The following is a 21,086-nucleotide window of genomic DNA, read 5'->3' on the forward strand; positions in this document are numbered from 1 at the left end:
TTTGTTCTGTAGACATGAATCCTTAAACCATGGCTTCCCATAGGACTATTGTGCTTTTTATTATTAATGCAAATGCGCCAGGAAAAGTATCTTAACATAGCTAAAGGATATCAAAATTCTACTGCAGATAACGGATTCACAACCATTTTCTGCAAAGAAATTACTTTTCTTTTGCTAAAAGCAATTTATTGTTCTTAGGCTCACAGTTTACATTCATACATAAATAATAGAATTAAGTTTATGTAATTTTTTCTGTGTGATGGAATCAATAGTCACTTCCTGTAACAAATATAGTCTTACCAGCCTTGTAAATGATATTCAAGTTGTTTAGTTGGTGCTTACAAACTATAGACTACTGCAAATACATTTCCACTGGCAATATTTGTTCGTGATGCAGCGTTTCAATAATTTAAACGCAATATTTTAAGTACATTTATAGTATTGGAAAATACATATTACGGTATGTATGTGTATATAGTTGTTGCGGCTGTTAATAGTTATATGTCCTGCATTATGTTATATATAGAATACTATGTGTATAGACTAAAAGTATATAAAAAAGATTAAGATATTTTGCATTTGTTTAAACAAATAATTTTATGCTTACATCAGAATTTGAAATAAATGTGTATGTGTCGAAGGAGTTGCTGTTAAAAAGTTTATAACTAATGTAAAAATACCATAGAATTGGTTTGCAGCGAGATCGCAAAAACTAAGCTAAGCTTTCTATAGTTCATGGTCAGCCTAAGCCTTACACACTTTGTGTTAAATTCTGTTTTTGTTTTTTTTTGGAATTACAATAGTTGTTTGTTTTTTTTTTTTTTTTGGAATTATAGTTGTTGAAATAGTTTTTGGTAGCAAAAAATTGTTGACACTTAAATATAAGAAGATGTCGTTGGTTCGTCCTCATAGTTGGGCTTGCTCAGGAATGGAATGGTAAAGTCCACCATGTTGGGATAGACCAAGAATTTATTAACCGCCTCGCAGAGTTTGCTCTCAATGACATTGGTAACAATGGACCAATCGACGGATTTATCACCCACTTGCGGCTTGGTGGAGATCCACAAACGTGGCGGTCCACGAAAGCACATCCAGACTCGATCCGAGGGTGGTGGCGGTATGTTTAAAGTACCACGAGCCACCATGCCCTTCAAATCAACGCGCAGCGTTATATTGGCGCTCATGTTCTCCATGGCGCGTTGCACATACGGCAGCTCTGTGGCATATTGAAACAGATTGGAGGCAGCAATGCGATCGACAATCTTGAAAATACGACGCGCATTGCCAGGCGAGTTTTGAAAGTATCTGCAAGCAGCAAAAAGTAAGTAAAAGACTTTAAACATTTATAGAATTGATTTACTCATTGTTGGCATTTTCCTGAGTGGCACGTGGCGTTGGACTTTCCGATTCACTGCTGCTGCCACCCACACTCTCCGCATCGCTGTCATAAATAGCATCCTTGCTCTCCTCATCTGTCATGCCGCTGCGTGCATCTGGCGCTGGCTCCATTGTTGTAGCCGGATCTGTATCTGGATTGGCAGCCGTCTTTGGTTTGCTGCGTATGCGCAATAAGTTGAGCTTGGTGGTTACAGTAATGTGCGCCAGGCCCTCATAAGTCAAGTCTGCATCCAGCCAGACACCGCGCTCATCCAGCATGGGCTGTGAAATGCGATGGAAGAGCAAAGGAAATTCACCCAAGTAGATGTTGGTAATGACAACCTCTTCCATGAAACTAGGCAGCTGCAATTAAGTTACATTAACAATAGTAGCAACAATGCTGTAAGCAACTTACTTTAATGGAATTGAGTTTCTTTTGCATAAACTCTTTGATCTTCTCGTGCAGCATCGCATCATTCAGACAGCTGAAGAGACAACGTCCAAGCAATATATTTGCCCAGACTACGCTGCCCGAAGGACCCAGAAACAGCGACTGATTGATGCCCTTCCAGAGCTCATCCTCCTTGCGTTTGGCACGTCGAGACTAGCAAACAAAGAATATATTACTAAGCTATCTGAACAAACTTAAGTTTAAGCTTTACAAATGATATATTAAAGAAATTATGCAAAATTATAAGTGGAACATACTTTTCTATGACGACGGCCCGTAGTGGAATCTATGCGTGATGTATGACACATGGGTATTTTATCTTGTCTGCAAGCTCGCTGAATGTAACAAAATTATAAAATAATACAAACAAAACAAAAACGCATAAGCTGCTAAACTATGGCTTGAGTATATACCTGATAAATTGTCATAAATTTAACATATTCAGCTGGATTTCTGGCTACATCTGCGCTCATTATCATGCCCTCGAAACCTTCTTTGGGCGAGCCGGGTGGCGTATCGGCATCAAGCTCTTCAAAGACAGTATCTGGTGTTTCAGCTTCAGTTTCAGCATAGCTGGAAGCAGCGGAAGGTTCCTTTGCTTGCTCCTCTGAATCTTTGCTATGCTTAGCATCCTTGGACTCCTTAGAATCTGTGGAGTCTTTGCTGTCCTTGGCATCTTTGGCGTCCACAATTCTTATGGTTTTCTGCAGATATTCAATCAATTAAACTGCTTATAAAGTGCTTAGAAAACTTACCTTAGATTTGCCCATGGTTAGATTTATAGCTTGCTGTGCTGCCACCGCTTGCAAATCCGTATCATCCACAAAATGCGCCATGGGCATGTGCAGCTCCTGCTCGTGCACTTTGCCCTTGGAAGCGGCTGTAAAGCGACGATACCAATCCTCCTTTTCGCGATCGCAGCGTGCAAAAAGCAGCAGACGCACTTCCTCGCCACAGGGCACAGTTATGTCACGCAGCTCCTTGTCGGGATTGACATCGTTGCGCAGCTGCTCGAGCTGCAAATTAAACATTTACAAACAAATAATGTAATATAGTTTGTGGCACTTACATCTGCCTGCAGCACTGTGGCAGCAAAGTCATTGGTTTTGTCTGTCTCCTCAGCATTATTTGGAGTGGCAGAGCCTGAAGCTTTGTTGAAATGCGACGACTGCGTTAGCAGCTCCGTTTCCTCCGCTGGTGTGGTATACTCAATGCAGCTGTTTTTGATAATCAACTGTATGGGATATTTGCGATTGAAGAAGCTGCAAGCGGCAAGAATTGCTGTTGAGTTGACTTGCTAAAGTTGTGCTACTCACCGTTTTCTAGCCAAGCCTACAGGCAGCAGCTCAATGCGGCAATGCTTCAAGTCATACGAACGATGATCGGTGAAGAGCACCTTGGTGCGATCGATGGCGGGCTCATTCCACATGCGACGCTTGGGTATGCGCGCATTGGTGCCGGATAACTTGATTACGGTGCCATCCAGACGCACATAGACCGCTCTGGTCATGGTAAACGAAAAGGTATTGGGATCATAGCTGTTGATCTCGTTCAGCCAGCCCGCATAGGTTTTAATTGTCTTGTGCTCCTCCACAGCGGGAATTTCGCATATAGGCAGCTTATCATAGTTGGGTATTTGGAATGGCTGCCGCTCCGGATGCGTTTTGAGTATGAAACGCTCCAGCAAATAGGCCACTTGAGTCGAGAGCGTATCCATAAGCAATATAAAGACAATGGTGGCCAAAATGCCGCGCAGAAAGTCGTGCAAGGGCCACACCAAGAGCAGCACAAAGCACAGCAGCAGCACAATGGGCGCCGAGCCGTGCGTGCGCCACTCCACAATGCTCAGCGAGCTGAATATGGAGTACCGCTCGTTTGACAGCTCCTCCTCGCTGCTTTCGTGCGTCGCTTGCTGCTCCAGTGGCAGCACCAGCGTGACGCGCTCCCTGGACAGAAATAAGTCGCTGTCTCTTAGCGTTGCTGGTGGCGGTTCGGCCAGCATGGGCGCATCGGCACTGCAGCTGGGTATCATGTCCTCCAGCACTTCTACGCCGGATTCGATTTCCACATACTTCTTGGCCAGCATAATGCCACGCTTGGCCCTGCTGCTGCTTTCCGCTGCGTCCACATTGTCAGGCAGCGCAGCAGCTGCTTCGGCTGCCTGCGCGCCGCTGCTTGCCTCGGTCTGCGCCTCTGCTTGCGCCACGCGTCGGCGCAGAAAGCCGCTGCGTATGGCTGATGTGTTGCTGGGATTTGTGCTCAACTCGCGCTTGCTCATGGCGGCGGCTTGCTGCTTGGCCTTCACTTTGGACTTGATGTGCGCCAAGCCACGCCGCAGTCGGGAGCGCTCTGCTATGGCAGGCAAGAGATCGGCGCTGCCTACGCTGCTGCTGTCGTGCTGCAAAAACTCGACGTCCTCCAAATCCGAATCGGAGTTTTGTTCCTTTTTGTGTGGCGCCTGCTGCGGCAATTGCTCGCTGTTTGTTGTGCACTCCGTGTCCGAATCCGCTTCGTTAAGCCATGCTGACGTATCTGCTACTATAATGGGTATAGCCGTCGAACTGGAGTGCTTGGACGATTTGATATCCTCGATAGTCTGTGTCACCTTGCCCTTGATTAGCTTCCAGGTGCCTCCAGTATTCGAGTCGGCTGCACTGGCTGCAGCAGCCGTTTGGGAGTTGGGACCACTTGTGGTCAGCGAAATGCCCTCGATGCTGCCCGATCTGGAACAAAATCAAAACAATTTTGAATGAATTTGCAAAGTGTCAGTGTTTATAAGAAATGTGTATTAAAATAAAAAACAAATGTTTAAGCTTGCAACCCTCAACATTCCGCTCTTCAATAAATGAAATTATATTTTGTAACTATTTCAGAAAAAGTATTTTTATTTATTTTGAATGAAGATATATGTCATATTTTGTTCATATATTCTATATAACCAGCACTTTATTTGTGGCTTGTTTTACTTTTATCATTTTCATATTACGAATATTATGCGGGAATTTCTTTACCATCATTTCAAATTGTGTGTGTGTGTGTGTTTTTTTTAATATATTTTGCTGTGTATATAATGGCATATGTATATTTCATTTCATTTACGGTTTTACATAATTTCGTTAATTAATTCTTAGTTGATTTGTATTGGTTGTGTTTTATTATTGAAATTCTATTACGGCTGATATTTCTCTGATTTCTCTTTCTCTATCTCATTTTTCATTTCGATTCGATTTTGTAGAGCTTTTTGTATTTGAAGTTCGCTGCATATGTATAATGTGTTTATCGGTATTTTTCTTTGCAATCTAATGTTAGTATTAAACATACCAACAGCTATTTGTATTATATATATATATATATATTTATATATGTATATCTTTGTTTTACGTGGTTTCTTTTTAACATGTAACTGTCACTTTCTTTTTGAATTAAAGAACACATTAGAACGTCTGAAGTAAACACGCACGGAAATTGGAAAATTCATTAGTTTGGTTTGTGAATTTAGAAAACTACAAATTTCATTTCATTTTTTTTTTTAACTTTTTTTTTTTTTGGTATTTTCAACTTGAATTTTGTAAAAATTAAAAAATTACTTTTTATTGAAAATTACTATAAAATATGGAATATTTCGCTAATTTTTTTTTTATACTTTTCATATATATAATATAATTGTTTATAAATGTATATATTTATTATTTTTGTTTTTACTATATAGTTTGGTTTTTTTTTATATGTATATGCCAACTTGCTTTAGGTTTGCCTAGTTATATTTATATTTTGTTTTTCTTGTATAATGCTAAAAAATTATATGCTTTTGCTTGTATTTTGTTTTTGTTTTTTTGGTTTTTTCATGAATATTTCGCTAAAAGGAATTCATTAGTAAGGGCGCTCAATTTCAGTATTTCTTTTATTTTATGTCATTAAGTACGAAATTAAAATTAAATGGAAGTGCGTGTGTAGTTAACACATTCGCTTTACAGGCTACATTGTTTATTATTTAATCAATTAATTGTTTAATCGATATACATTATAAAATTACACATATGTAGTTGTTTTTAAAAGGTACCAAATGTTTTTTTTATAACCTTGTCATGTTTGTCTTATTTGTTTTTTTTTAATTTTCTCAAGCATAAAATTTTTAAGGTTAGGTTTCAGTTTAAAAAATTCGCTATTTAAAACATCGCAATTTGGTTTTACTTGCTTTTGTTTAGACTAACTACAAACGAAAAAACTGTACATAAAATTGTGCTATGAAAACTCTTTCAAAAATATTTAACAAATTAAAGCCAATTTTTACTAAATAAACTTATAGAAAAAATAAAAATTAAATGCGTTTTAGTGCATCAAGCAGGCATTTGCATATATTTAGTTATATTTGTTTTCAAATTTAAGTATTCATTTTCTATTATTTCGAAGCAAACTTGAAAGTTTTGTGGTTTGGTTGTCAAAAATACATACGTATGACGTTTATATAAATTTCTTCAATTGTACTACGTGTAAAATTCATAATTTTTTCTTTGACTTGTTTTGGTATCAAAAACACATATTATTGTTTTTTTTTTTGTTTAATAGTTCAAATTCCAATACTTTTTGTTTATTTTTTCAGAGTCTTTTAAGTATTTAGTTATTTAATATATATATATACGCATTGGTAACAATATAATATATTTACAAAGTTTTAAGTTGAAGGGGGAGGAGGAGAAAAGAAAGATTTTTTTTTGATAAATAAAACACAAAATGTACGGTTTATGCCCGTTTATTCATGTATAAATTGCATATATCAAATATTTCCAATATCTTATTTTATTTAGAAGTAAACAAAGGTATACAAAATTTATCAACGCAATTTTGTTTTAAGGCTACATGCAACTACAAACTACAAAACATATAAAAATATATAAGATAAAAAATGTTCTCAGCAAACAATCATAACAAAAATATTTATTTCTAAAATAATAATAATAATAATAATAACGATAGTCTTAATGGCTGTTATCGATAAGTGCGCGATAAACGCAAATGTCTTTGACTACATCAAATTTTCTTTGTTTCTTGTTTTTGTCGCGGGTTTTCGGAATACTTAAACAACATATATCAAGTTAATGCCTTAGCCTTATAATTAATTATAGCTCGTAGCACGCTACAAATAAGATTCCAGTTGCTTTTTGCAAAAAACATTGAGCGTTCTTATTTACTTTTGTTGTATATATGAAAAATATTTGTTTTCGTTTAATATAGTTTTGAAATTACAACTTTTAGCATATTTAAAGGTTTGGTATTTTTTTTTGCGTTTTTCTTTTTTTCCGCTTTTTTAACAGTTAAAGTATAAAGTATATATATATATATATGTTTATATAAAAGTATAAAAATCTATAAAATATTGAATTTGACTACAGTTTAAAAAACATCATGACTCTTTACTCGTATTCCACTTGGTATCCCGCTCCATACTCAGCGTATTCAGATGCCTTATTTTTCTTTTTTTCAGCGACTAGCATATCATTACTCAATCATACTTTCAATGTTTTTATCATTTAGCACAAAAATTACCAAAAGTCAATAGCATAAAAACTACAAACAGCAGGCTGTATACATATTATCATTGTTTTTTGTTTTTTTTTTGGTAGTGTACTTAATAAATCCATTTGGTTTTAATTCAAAAACTAAATAAAACGCAACGTAACCGAAACGTTTTCTAACATAAACAGAAGAATAAGCAAGAGAGTTCTAATGCGCGCTCTCAAAAGTTCGTTTGCTCACGGTCAAACCTCATGCAACTGCAACATGCAACATGTGTGAGAGAGCTTACACTTTGCTTCTAATTGTAAGTAGAATTACATTTGCATCGTTTCTTTTTTTTTAATTGTAATATATAAAAATTCTAGAAAATTGCTATAATTGTTTATGCCTCATTTTGTTTTGAAGAGTGCCACGCATTTAACGTATATTACAAGTTGTGTCACATTATTTTGTTGTAAACAAAGCGCGAGCAAAAATTTGCTAATAGATTTGACTATAGTATATATATGTATGCTTTACATAGATTTAAAAATTTGTAGTACATATATATATAATTTTTTAATTTTTGTTTTTGTTTTTCGTAGTATAGAAAAAATATGTTATTTAGCTTTTGCTCAAGTGCCATTAAACATGCATATTTATGTAGCAAAAATGTTCGTATATAAATTGGAAAATGATAACTTATTTAATTAGATTTGTATTTTATGCTACAAGTCTATATATGTATTTAAAAATGTTTTTATAGATTTTATTTATTGAGAATACGTTTGTTTTTTGTTTCTTTATATGTTTACCGTTGTCAACTGCGAAGTTTTAATAATCAATAGCTACAAAGGTATATAACAAAAAAATATTTAAAGTTTTTTTCTTTACAGTCAATGAGCAAGAAGTTCATTATTATATAAGCTATTCGGTTATTCGTTTTGCATTTTAGTTATTATTAAACAATAAACATGTACAAGTGTGTAATAATTATTGCAATATTTATGCATAAAATATGTACGCTGTATTATTTACGAATTAGTATTGCACATATGTAAGTATGTTTCGTTACTTATTCATTTCATTTTGGTTTCATTTACTACAAAGTTTTGTTTTTTAAATAAAAAATAAAAACAGTTTATACAAAAAATTGCTATATAAAAAGTTGTCTAATATAAGTATTTAAAGTTAATATGTATGTCATAAATATATAAAAAATTGTTATACATATTTTCTGTATTCATTTGTATTGTTTTTAAGATATATGTATATTATATATTTTGTGTTTACACGCCCAGCAAAAAATGATGTACAAAATTAAAATTATATAAAAAAATATAAAAAATTAAAAATAATACTGAACACAAGCAAATTTAATTAATTTTTAACTAATGTCGCCATCGGCAAATGCTTTATTTTTTTTTTTTTTATCGTTTGTGTTGTGAACAGCAAAAGGAGCAATGTATGTGGCTGTGTGTGTAAGTGTGTGTGTGTGTACACATCTATTCAAAACTTCTGAGAAATATAACAAGATGATTTGTTGTCACATACGTAGCATGTAAAAATCGTAGTTTGTTTATGTTAAGCAACAAATGCGTTTGCCAATTGTTAATTATCCAAAAGCTGATTTGTTTATTCTTTGTTGGAATTTTTTCATATTCAAAATTCGACTAGTTATTGTATAGTTATGTATACTCGTACGATTTTCAACATGCAACGTAAATTGACAAAACAAATCAACAAAGAATAAGCGTCTAATGAACATTTGCCTGAGCCTAAGCCGCGAAAATTACTTAATCACCTTTTTTTTATTGTTTAAAAACTCTGATTTGAAATGGCACGTGCTGAACAATTGACGCTGAAGTGTTGGAAAACGCCGACTGTTGAAGCTTCATCCCGATGCTCAGTTAAGTATTGAAGTATATATAGACTAGCAATATAATGTTTGCTGATCATTTATAAATTGTAGCATATACAATTTGAAGAAGCATTGCATATAAATTTATATGTGATCTCTAATTTAAAAACAAGAAGCTAGCGATTCGTTAGATTCTATGGCAGATATTTGTTGAATATAATTTAATTGTCTGATAGCAATAAATTTATATTCGTTTTTTAAATGATCTCTAATTTAAAAACAAGCAGCATTGTTTATAAATTTATATAATATAATTTAATTGTTGGATGGCAATTAATTTATATTATTTGAATATTTGTAAATTTATAATTGTGACAAATGCTCGTCAGAAAAAATAAAAGTTGATTTTTTAAATCACGCGCGGTGCATATTTTTTATAAATTAATAAATTTATATAGTCTGATTTTTTAGATTCTGTGTTAAATTATTTGTTAATATAAAATTGGATTTATAAATTATTGAATTTATATTATCTGATCTCCAATTTAAAAACAAGCAGCTAATCGTTTTTAGATTCTTATTTGCAAATTTATAATTTATGACAAATGCTCATCAAAAAAAAAATTGTTTTTTTTAAATCACGCGCGGTGCATATTTTTTGAAATAAAATATACAATTAAAATATTATATGAGGCTTTTAGGAACTCGTATGTGTGTGTGTGGGTGCGAGGATATTAGAAATTGGCAAATATTTCTAGTCACATATAATAGTTTTTGGTGGTACTACAATGGCAATGAAGTAAAACATAGTTAAGATTAAAAAACAAAAAAAAACCAACAAAGTAAAATATTTAAAAAGGAACAAAAATACTGTAAATTAAAAATGTAAAACAAACAAAAGAAAACCCGTAAGCTGAGGCGTTTTTGTTTTTTTTGTTTAACAATTTAACTAAAATGATTGCTAGAGACTCTATAAGCTGTGGGCCGGGCCTCTCCGACTGGTCTAAAATTCAAAACTGAGAGAGCCCAAACTCGATTGCACCTTAAGGCCTGTGTGTTGTCTTTTTTGTAAGTGTGTGTGTGTGTGTGTGTTTATATTGCACTTTGCTTGAGCTCTATTAACATTCTGCTGCGTCGTTCGCCGAACAAGCCATGTGGTTGTTGCTGTTGTTGTTGTTGCTCTGGATGTTGTTGTTGTTGTGATAAATGTTGCTCGGGCTGCTGCTGCTGCTGCTGTTGGTGCTGCCAATCCCATTCACATTCTCGAGGATTGCAGTTGCTGTTGTAGAATTCGTTGCTTGGCACTGCCAGCGCTGCGTCCAATAAGCGATGTCGTTGTTCTCGCTGTTGGCGTCTCTCGTCATGCAGCGCGGCCTACCAGCGCCGCCGTTAACACCAGCGAAAGGGCACCGCACGCGGCCGGTCGGCGCCCTCCTTGACCAGAGGCTTGTGGTACTCGCGCCCGGGACGCGAGTGAATGACCGCCCAGCAGTGCTCGCAATAATACTGCAGACAAGTGACATTGGCGCAGAAGAAGGGCGCGAACTTGCCGCCGCAGCGCTGACCCTCGCACTCGTCGCACATTTGATCGTCCAGGACGTAGGGCTTGACCTCGACGCGCTTGTCGATGTCGCCGTGCTGCAGCTGCACGAAGCGCGCGGAGATGGCAGCGATGTAGCTTTGCTGGTTGGAGAAGGCTACGCGGCCGGCGCCCTTGGGATATTTAAGCTCGGGATCGGTGTCTATGCCGGCATAGCAAACTCCGCCGTACAGACGATCCATAATCATGGCCAGCTCGAAGGCTTTCAGTGGGCGTGGCACGCCGCCTACAAAGACTGTCTTGCGCGGATCCAGCGACATGGTAGCATCCAGCACATAATCCGCATCGGCCAGACGCCAGGGACGAATTTGCACAGCTTTATCCTTAATCGTAGGCGAGGAGACGCACAGATAAAGTTTGTCCTCATCGGTGATGCAGCTGTCGATCAATTGCTGCACGCTGCTCTCGTCCTGGAAGAGCAGAAAGGCATAGCCCTTGGGTGGAAAGTAGGACTTGGACTCGGCCTTGTGTGGCCAATCGACAACGAGCGGCCCGAAGCGTCTAAACGAAGTCGTTATCTCATCCTCGTCTATATCTGGCGGCAGTCCACCCACAAAGACTTTGCGCGAGAAGCGCGCAGTGCTGTCGCCAGCGCCATTGCCACCCACTCCGGGTATGGGCGAGTGTGGTGAATGTGGCGACAGTCGCGATGGTGAGTTCAGCTTCAGTGCGTTCAAATAAAGCGTCGGATCATTGCCAGCCGCAATGGCCATGGCGTCTGCCTCGCTCAGATGCTTGCCGCCGCTAATGCTGCGCATGCCCATGTTGCTCATCTGCTCGCCCAGCGACATGCCGCGCATATAATCGCTCAGTGTGCTCTCCATGCCGCCCCCGCCGCCGCCCGCTCCGCCGCCATGCATTTGTCCATTGGCATAGTTGCCATAGTTGCTGCCCAAATAGGGCGCATCGCCGCCGCCTGTAGCGCCAGCCGAGCTCAAGCCCGCGCCATTGCCTATCGAAAGTGTCGGTATGTTCATGTGTCCACCACCACCACCACCACCCGACATGCCATCCATGTGACCACCATACAACGCTGTTGGGGAATTGCCCTTGATGGGAAACGATATGCTGCGTCTATATTTGGGCGACACGCCCTGCTGCATGCTCATCTGTGGTATGGGCGAGATGCCGCCGCTGCTGCAACCCGCCTGGCTGCCATTATAGGGCGATCCACCACCACCACCACCTGGAGAGCTGGGACTGTGCGGTCCATCACGCTGCTGTTGCTGCTGCTGCTGCTGCAGATGCATATTCGGCGACAGCTGCTGCTGATGATGATGTTGCATTTGTGGCGGCGGCTTGTTCAGATTCAGATTCGGGGGCAGACCGCTGCAGCTGCAGAGTAAGGGTAACAAAGATTGTAGCGTTTGGTTTTTATTTTTTATAAATTTATTTCGATATAGAGAAAAATGGCAGCAATTTGTTCAAAGATTTGCTTCAAATTGTGTGGATATTTCATTTATAAAGCAAAGGGTAAAACTAGTGTAAATGGCCCCTAACATATGAACACGCCCTCCTAAAATTCAACAAGCTCTATCGTAATTTTTTAATAACAAGCTAAATTTGAAGCAAATCAAAATTAAACAAAAATTGCTCCATTCTTTTTGTTGTCAATTTATTTTTGAGATTATTATTGCGTTTTTAATTGCTGTTGCCGCATTGTTGTTTTTGTTGCTGTTGTTGTTGTTGAGTTGTTGGTTGGTTGGTGTGGAAATGTTGTTGTTGTCTTTGCTGCTGTGGTGAATGGTGGTTGTGGTGGTTGGTGGTTTTGTTGGTGTGGGTGGTTGATTGATTTGGTGGTTTTGGTTATTTGATGATATGGCGACATCCAATTGGAACAATTTGTTGTTTTATGATTTTACACCAACACTCTTGTTGCAAACATTTTCAAACACTTTTCAACACTGCACTGAACGATTTTTCGCATAATACGTAAAATTTATAATACAATTATAATACAGACATCGGCTGTGAGTAAAAAATATAATGTTTGCAAAAGCCTAAATACCAATAATAAAAAAAACACCAACACCAATAATATATGTACAATTGTATGAGAGCCAAGTAAACTATAAATTGGTATAACAAAATTAAAATTAGTCTGCTTAGCAAGTTTGCGCTCAATTTTTAGTAATACCAAAAAGGCATAAATATTATTGTATAAAAAAAACCCTCCCTGCCTAATTTATTTAACAAATATTTATAGTTTTGTTTAGGTTAAAGCTCTTGGTTACCAAAAGGTATAAAGAAACCAAAACAAACTTTGCAGCGCTTTATTTAATAAAAATTGAAGCACAAATCGCGCGTTTGGCTTCAATGGGTTAAGGCCTAATTGCACTTCAAAGGCAATGGTTATGCTAATGGAAATTCGAACCTAACTAGTACAAATTTGTGTATCGTTTTGTTATTGTTGTTGTTGTTGTCACTAGCAAGCACATGCTAATTGATTGACACAGCGCAGTGACTGCCAAACTGTAAGGCCAAAAAATAAAACCAGCAAACATGAAATTACATGGAAATATTTTTAATTTAAAGCGTCGCGACACAAAGTGCAGGGCAAAAGAGAGAGATAAAGCCTACTAAGTTGCCAGGGGCTGCAGCTGAAGCTGGGTGGGGTTTTAATTGAGTTGAGGCTGATGGGGATGATGTTGTCTAGCCTAGAATTCTTGCCACTGCTACTGCTGCTGCTGCTGCTGTTGATGATGATGGTGATAGTAATGATGAAATGTAGAAAACGTGTACAAGTGTAAATAGATAAAAAAAAGGCAACAACAACGTCAACAACAACAACAAGAAGTAGCAGCAAAGCGACATGACAGTTTGAGTGGGAGTAGATATAGTGGGTGGGTGGGTCGGTTTGGTTGTTTGGTTGGTCGGATGATAGGGCCAACGGCAGGTGTAACACAAGCGTAACGATAACATGGCAGTGTTGTAAAATGCAATTATAAAATGCAATTAGCTAGCGCACATTGTATAACAACAAATACACAAAAAAAAAAAGTTAATTGAAAAATGCTAACGGAAATAACAAACTGCAATCAACTTGTTCGATGCAACAAACAACTCGAGCAAAACCTTAGATTGATTGACAGCCAAGTCAACTAAAATCAATAAGCATGAAAACGACGTTTGCATTAATGTTTCGCTTTTTGTTTAGAGCCTACAAAACAAAACATGGCCAACACACCCACACAAGAGTCTCCAGCCAGACGAGCACTTAAAAAAAACGCAAACTTCTAGACGCACTCACCACACATCAACCCAAACTGCTTTACATACATACGCAGATGCATTTCAACATGCAACAAAAGCACAGTAGCTGCCACCTAGTGCCCAGACCCCAAAAGAACCTGCAGGGTGGCAGAGTGTGGGGGGACGTGGGTGGTGGTGGTGAACGTTGTATAGCGCTTAAAGTCACTGTCTGCAAGTTTACGGCCAGTAGGCGTGGAATGCATTAAAAATGCAAACAGGATATAGGGTTAACAAAAAATAAAAATAAAGGACTAAAGCGTGTGAAAATTGAGATACCCTTGAAAATTTATAAGGCATTAAATGAGATATTTCAAGATTTTTGAATGACAAACCCTTGGAATATATAAAAAATCCAAAAATCAACTTAATTCTGTTGAATTTAAATATTAGAGAATACCAAATGGAGTATAATTTTATTTAGAATTATTTTTAAATATCCAGAACTCAATGCCAATTAATAATCATGGCATAACTCTTGAGACTAAATATTAAAATTAAAAGTTTGCAAAGCTTTCTACTCACAATTCTACTAAATATTACTATAAAATATAAAAAAGTCAAATTTAACGCCAAATCAAGTGGAATAATATTTAGAATTTAAATCAAATTTAATCATTTAATATACGTAAATATTGTTTCAAATGAGTGAAATTATTAAAATGCGCTCAGATAATAAATAAATAAATTACTAATTCTAATTAATAATTAATATTCTCTGCGCGTATTTATTAAAAAAATGTAGCTACCAGCTCCATGCTAATTTATAATACTAAAAAAACACCCTTGAGACTAAATTCACTAACACAAAATTTTACTAAATTCTTGTCACAATTAATGGCCTATTAAAGTAAAAAGTAATCATACCCCTTTTATTGCAATTGCAATACAAATTATAAAAAAAAGGAATTTACAAAGTCACCAAGAGCAGTAAATTTTTAATGGCAGACGACTTGCGGGTCAACGAACCTTTTTTATTTGCCACACATGCCAACAACGCGTTGCAACTTTGAAATACAAACTCGTGTGCAACTTGGCCAACACTGTTGTCAATTTCGTAAGCCTTGCTTTTGATGCTGGCTGGCTGACTGGCTGACTGACTGACTGGCTGGCTGGCTGGCTGGCTGGGCTTGCCTTGGCTCTGGGCTTGCGAGCCGGCGCGTGCAGCGATGCGTGGCAAAGCGAAATGTAGAAACTTTCATACATATGTATGAATATTATTGCCACGCAGCTGATCAAAAGTTTATAAATTCATTTCACATTTTGCTAAAACAGTGTGGATGTTTGTGTGTGTGTGTAGCAACAACAATAACAGCAACGATAACAACAAATTCGACTAAAATGTTATTAAAAAAGCGCGAGAAAGAGAGAGAGAGAGAGAGACCGCTGTTTAAAACAATTCTTACTTATGTCAGAGGCCATGTGTAATGTAAATAAAACATGATGTAAGTAATTCGCACTCACCTCTTGCGATTGAAGAATCCTCCGCCTCCACCTCCGCCGCCAGCGTTTTGCATATAGTTGTTGCGCAGATTTACCTCCTCGTTCTAAAAGAGAGAGAGAGAGAGAAAGGAAGAGAGAGCACATTTAGCAACAATCTTAGTCATTTGCCAAAAATTTGATGTTGCAATCAGTTGCCGCACAGCTGTTTCCTTTTTTTTGGCTCATAAAAATAGAATTTGAGTTGACAACACTCGAGATTCGTTCTAACCAGCTGATGCTTATAAATAAATGCCGCTAAAAAGTGAAAATTTAATGTGCAAAAAGGGAAATAAGGAAAACCACAACTGTTTGTAAATCAAATAAATTTCTTACTAATTTAATATGCCAGTTGCTAAATGGAATTAAGCGCCGGGAATTGCTTTTAATGCGGCACTAATTGCGATAAATATGAAATTATGTGAAGACAGTGGCGTAGGCTCATTTTTTACATTGAATGCAGTGGGGGTGCATAGAAAATCTATATGCATTTTGATTGTTTTTATTTTAAATAAAGCAAATGCTACATCAACAGTTTAGCTCAAGTTTTCTTATGCTCAATTTATTAAATTATTAAATTTAAGAAAATTTTATATGGCACTGAAATTTCTCTTGGAATTTTATATTTTTAAGACTTACTCCCTTAATTTAAGGCATATTTATATGATATTTATGCACAGGAATTCTCAAGCATATATATATTACATTTAATTAATGTATTAAATTTAAATAACTACTACATAACTGAAATTCTCTTAATTATTTAGGGTTATTTGCAATCCATTTTATTGCATTCTAAAAGGTTTTATATTGACTTAGTCCAATTTTTAGCTCATTTTTGCTTTACTCAAAGGGCTAATTTATTTTCTTAGAATTTCACATTATTAAAAGACTTGGTCCCAAAATTTAAGGCATATTTATTTATGCAATGAAAATCTCAAGGGGGATTTACCCCATTTTAACTACGCCACTGTTTTTCAAGCGACAAAATGAATCAGCGAATGCTTTACAAAATTTTTGATAAAGTGACAACAAAGCAAGCAAAAGGGAAAAACAACTTTCAAGATCAATTCACTACATAAGCTGAGCCTAAGCTAAAACCCCCGCCTTCGACCACACCCCTCTCATTGCATACTTACACCATAAAGCTGCTGCTGTTGTTGCTGCTGCTGCTGCTGTTGTTGTTGCTGCTGCTGGTGATGTTGATGTTGCATTTGCATTTGTGTGTGCTGATTTGGACTGCTGGACAGCGAGTGGGAGTCGCAGGCATTCACCATCATGCCGAGCGTGTTGCCAACGCTAGTGCCGTTATTTTTAATGCCCAGCAAATTGGAAGTGGGCGAGGCATCGCCGCCACCGCTGGCGCCGCCACTGGGACTGTGACTATGACTGTGGCTGTGGCTATGGCTATGGCTGTGCTGTTGCGTTGAGTTCTGATGAAAGGATTGCAAAATGTCATCCAGCGACTCCTCGTTGGCATTGAAACGCACCGAGATGGGCGTGCTGCTGCCCAGATTTGGTGGCGAGGACTTGAGCGCAGCACTGCTGCCTGCTGGCGGACCGACTGATGTGGGTGAGGATTGTGAGCCAGATAGATTGCTGTTGCTGCCACTGGCGCTGCTGTTCGCGCTGCTGCCTACGAGAGAGAGAGAGGGAGAAAATTCGCGATTTAGTTGGAAAATGTAATGTGGAAGCTTCGTGAGCTCTTGTCTTACCTTTGGGTAACTTGAGCGAGTCCATGCTGTATACGTTATACGGCTGCACTTGATCCAGCTCGATAGCTCGCGTTGCCTTAGCCTACATTATCGTATGTGGTGGCATGCCCCGCAAATAGAAATATTGTTGGAAACAAAAACATCAATCAGTCATAAGTACGGGGGCGACAAGCGACAGCAGCAACAACAATTAACGAACGAACGGCATGACATGAAAGTAAAATGGTAAAAAAGAAAAGCGCAGCAGGCACAAAGATAAGCAGATAGAAAAATAGAAAATAAAACAGACACACGTCATTCGATTAGTTTATCATATTTCACAATTGTACTACAATTTTCAGCTTATTTTCAGAAATGTCAAATGCGCGCCACACACGTAACAATTGTTTAAAAATAAATAAAAAAAAAAAACAAGCAAACAAACTTGTCGTCGCCACCCATAAACAACAACAACAAAACTTTAATTATTTTAACTATATTTTCAAATAAATTTGTATGTACTTTGTGCTAAACTAGACGCTGCATAAAAATAGACAAATGGTCTAATAGTTGAGAAGAGACTTTTTACTGAGACGTACAGGGTCTGTAAGCTGTTGGTCTGGCACATGACTTGGCAAGATTTTTATTGTTTTCAAAGTAAAGTAGTAATTATAACAAAATGCTCAAAGTTCATTTCAAATTATAGGCTCTGTTCTAAGGTCGTAAATATCACAAAAGCTAATGCCATTTAATATTTCAACATCTATTTTTTCCATCTCTCAAATCAATTAAAACAATCACTCTATTGCAATCGAATGACAAAACAAATCGCATTTAAAAATTATTGTTTTTGGAGGCCAAAACAATTTTAGTGCCAAATGTAGCTATTGACCCCCACCCCACCCCCTTTTGAGCAGTATTGCTAATTGCACTGAACCACAACCAGAAGGCGTTGAAAATTTTTTTATATGCGTACCAAAATATATTATTATCAGCGCACGTTTTATCGCAAACACGTCTATTAAATGACCCACGACAAAACAAAAAAAAACGCACAGCAATAATTATAAATATTATCAATGTGCATGATAAAAAATGAGTCAAGGCATAGAAAACAATAGAAACGCACAAAATTAAGCCCAGCGAGCTTTTCAATTGAAACGAAACCTCGACCAACCCCCCGCTGTGTAAATAAAATAGAATGTCGGTCAAATAAAATTTTCTATATACAGCACGCACTTCATTTTCAGTCACTAAAAACAAAATTGACAAAACGGAAAACGTCAATTGTTGTTGCTGTGTTGTTGTGTTGTAATTTTATAATTTCGCAATAGTAGAACGTTTAATTAGTTAAATGGCAGCGACAAGAATTACAAACAAAACAAAATTGTCAACAATGTTTTTTCGCTTTGCTCTTTCTACACACCTCGATTAGCCTATATAACCCTTTTTAAACGAGTTTTGTCTACACCGTATACAAAGCTTAATCAATACATACATTTGTCCTATAAACGAGCAAAGAGAGCGACCCCCAAAAAAAAAAGAAAAAAAATAACAGACTTGAAGTAACATGAATTACAGCGTGAGCAGCGCAGTTGGCAGAGCGACAGCGAACAAGACAGCGCACAATATCAATGACAGTAACGCCCCCAAACAAACTTACATTTTGCTTGTATGTGCGTGTGTGCGTATGTGAGTTTAGTGTGTGTATATTCCAAAAGTAAACAAGTGTAAAGTACCGCCAAAAGCACAGACAGCTTGGCTCAAGCTCAAGCTCAGCATCACTGAGAGAGCACGCCAGAGTGTAAGAGAGCAAGAGAGTTGCGCGCTATGCCTGGGAGAGCGCTAGAACACACACAGTCACACACACGCTGCGCTGCATATTTTGCATGTAATACTTTGTGTGTGTGTGTGTTTTCATACGTAACTTGCTTCAAAGTACACTTTGTTTTAAAAATGACGTTGTGTATTCTTTTTTTTTTTTTTTTGCTGCCTATTATTATAGCACACGTCTACAATTAGAATTTGTTAACTGGGACAAAAGCAGCGCTTTATCTTTACAGATTTGAGGGAAGGTTTATTACCGCTGTGTTTTTATTGACGCAGGGCGGGCGCGCTTTATCTTAATTGGCCAAAATGCGTTGGCGCCACAACAAACACAAACAATTGACGACTACCCCGAGTTTTGGGGTTGCGCTCAGCGCAGCTTAAAATTAGGCCAAACGCACTGCTGCACTGCACAAGCTTTTTCTTTTTTCTTCTCTCCTTCTCATCATGCCATTTTGACAGGTGCAAACGAGGCGACAACACACACAAAACGTAAATGACAGAAAATAAATGACAGCATATAAAATAAGAATAGCATTTAAAAAAAAAACATTGCTAATCACACACTAACCTTTTAGTATTTTAGAATTTCTGGCTGCCCTCGGGGCAGTTGTTGCAACGACGCACGAGCGCACACGAATGCGAAACTTTTCAGGTGCAAGTTTTTCTTTTTTTGTTCGCTCTCGCTTGCGTTACATTTCCGGGGGTGCAAGGCACAGACCGTCTCACTCACACCAACGCGCGCAACTTTGTGACGTCGATTGGCACACAACACACTGACACACACACACACACACTTGAACGCACACTAAGTATATGTGTGTATATATTTTTCTTATTCTGCAGCGGTAACAAAAATTCCTTTACTGCGCGACTGCAAAATGTTTTCCTACTTTTTATGTAAATGCTGCACGAGCTTTAAGCATATTTTTTGCAATTTAAAAAATTACAACATTTTCATTAACTTTACACACACACACGACACTTTTAAATTTTGTATTACACAATTAATTTTGATTTGTTAAAAAGCACAAAATATTTACACTAGCATTTTTTTTTAGCCTAACTTCCAAAAATTATTATTTTTTTTCACAACTTTTCTTTTTAAGACTTTTGCGTCCGCTCTCTGGCGCGACGTTAGTGAGACTACAAGCTAAAACTGCTGCTCACTTTTCACAAGCTTGTTTTTCGCTGTCGCTGCCGCCGTCGCCTACTTTTCCCGACTTCCGAAAAATCAATCATTTTCCCTCACCCACAACAACAACTGGCACGACAGCTGCTTGCCCAAAACAGGGTTGACAAATAGCTTTAAAGCTAACACAACTTTAGGTAATGAAATATGGCAACGCCACAGCAGGCAGGCCAACCGTCAACAACAACAAAGAAAAGCAAACAAAAAAATAGATAATTATATAAAGCGCCGTTACTTACAATATTCAACTCCCACGCGTGTAATTTCTTCACATATATTGCCTCTTCTTGCACTTTTCATTTACAGCACACTATCACACACAATCGACCGTAGTTGTTCTTGATATATTCGTTTTGCTTTAGCACAGCACAGCCCGTGTATTGTTTATGTTTGTGTGTAACAAAATATATTCGCGTAGACGAATTGTCTATTGTCCCCCGCTAAAAAAAATCCTATCTGGTTTTTTATTAAATTCTGTACATCTTACTTTTTTTTTTGGTTTTTGTGTACAATTTTCTACAAAGTTTTTAAACAACTATAAAACTTGCACGGAACTTACAACTACAACTAAACATTTTGTACAAACTTTTAACAGCTGATTCGTCGGTTGCTGCGATTAGCACGTATCATCTACAACAATATCGCCGCATTATGTCTAGCACATCGATATAATATTAACAATGGCAACCAATAATTTAAATTTAATACATGTTATTTTACAATAAATTAACAACGCGTCGTTAACTTTTTGCGACTAACTTTTATATGCATTGCAAATTATTTTATAATGCATTTAACTAATTTTACGTTTGGCGGCTTATCGATAATTGTTTAAATTATTACAATAATAAAGACCGGTTTGA

General features: G+C 37.3%; 1 protein-coding gene across 4 annotated transcripts; it reads right to left on the reverse strand.

Annotated features, from left to right (window-relative positions):
* Positions 1-827: 827 nt before the first annotated feature.
* LOC108599793 (translational regulator orb2) lies at positions 828-20,764 on the reverse strand. 4 transcript variants are annotated; one of them, XM_017986852.2, is made up of 12 exons: positions 20,463-20,764; positions 17,226-17,307; positions 16,650-17,146; positions 15,496-15,578; positions 3,145-4,551; positions 2,898-3,090; positions 2,584-2,844; positions 2,242-2,532; positions 2,086-2,163; positions 1,793-1,981; positions 1,361-1,740; positions 828-1,305 (listed from the first exon to the last, which is right to left on the reverse strand). In XM_017986852.2, the coding sequence occupies exons 2-12, from the start codon at positions 17,248-17,250 to the stop codon at positions 876-878; spliced, it is 3,834 nt and encodes a 1,277-aa protein (XP_017842341.2). In that variant the 5' UTR covers positions 17,251-17,307; positions 20,463-20,764; the 3' UTR covers positions 828-875. The 4 variants fall into 4 exon arrangements, with proteins under 4 accessions (XP_017842341.2, XP_017842342.2, XP_017842343.2 ...); XM_017986853.2 differs by lacking the exon at positions 20,463-20,764 and adding an exon at positions 19,603-20,002; XM_017986854.2 differs by lacking the exon at positions 2,086-2,163.
* Positions 20,765-21,086: the final 322 nt, after the last annotated feature.

This window comes from Drosophila busckii, chromosome 3L, assembly GCF_011750605.1.
Source record: "Drosophila busckii strain San Diego stock center, stock number 13000-0081.31 chromosome 3L, ASM1175060v1, whole genome shotgun sequence".
NCBI classification, from domain to species: domain Eukaryota; kingdom Metazoa; phylum Arthropoda; class Insecta; order Diptera; family Drosophilidae; genus Drosophila; species Drosophila busckii.

Coding starts and splice junctions, on each gene's coding strand:
- LOC108599793 (XM_017986852.2), bottom strand. CDS start 17,250: ATGGACTCGCTCAAGTTACCCAAAG. Junction 4,552..15,495: donor GGATTCTTCAATCGCAAGAG/GTGAGTGCGAAT, acceptor ATTTTGTTCCAG/ATCGGGCAGCATCGAGGGCA. Junction 2,845..2,897: donor CCACAGTGCTGCAGGCAGAT/GTAAGTGCCACA, acceptor TTTAATTTGCAG/CTCGAGCAGCTGCGCAACGA.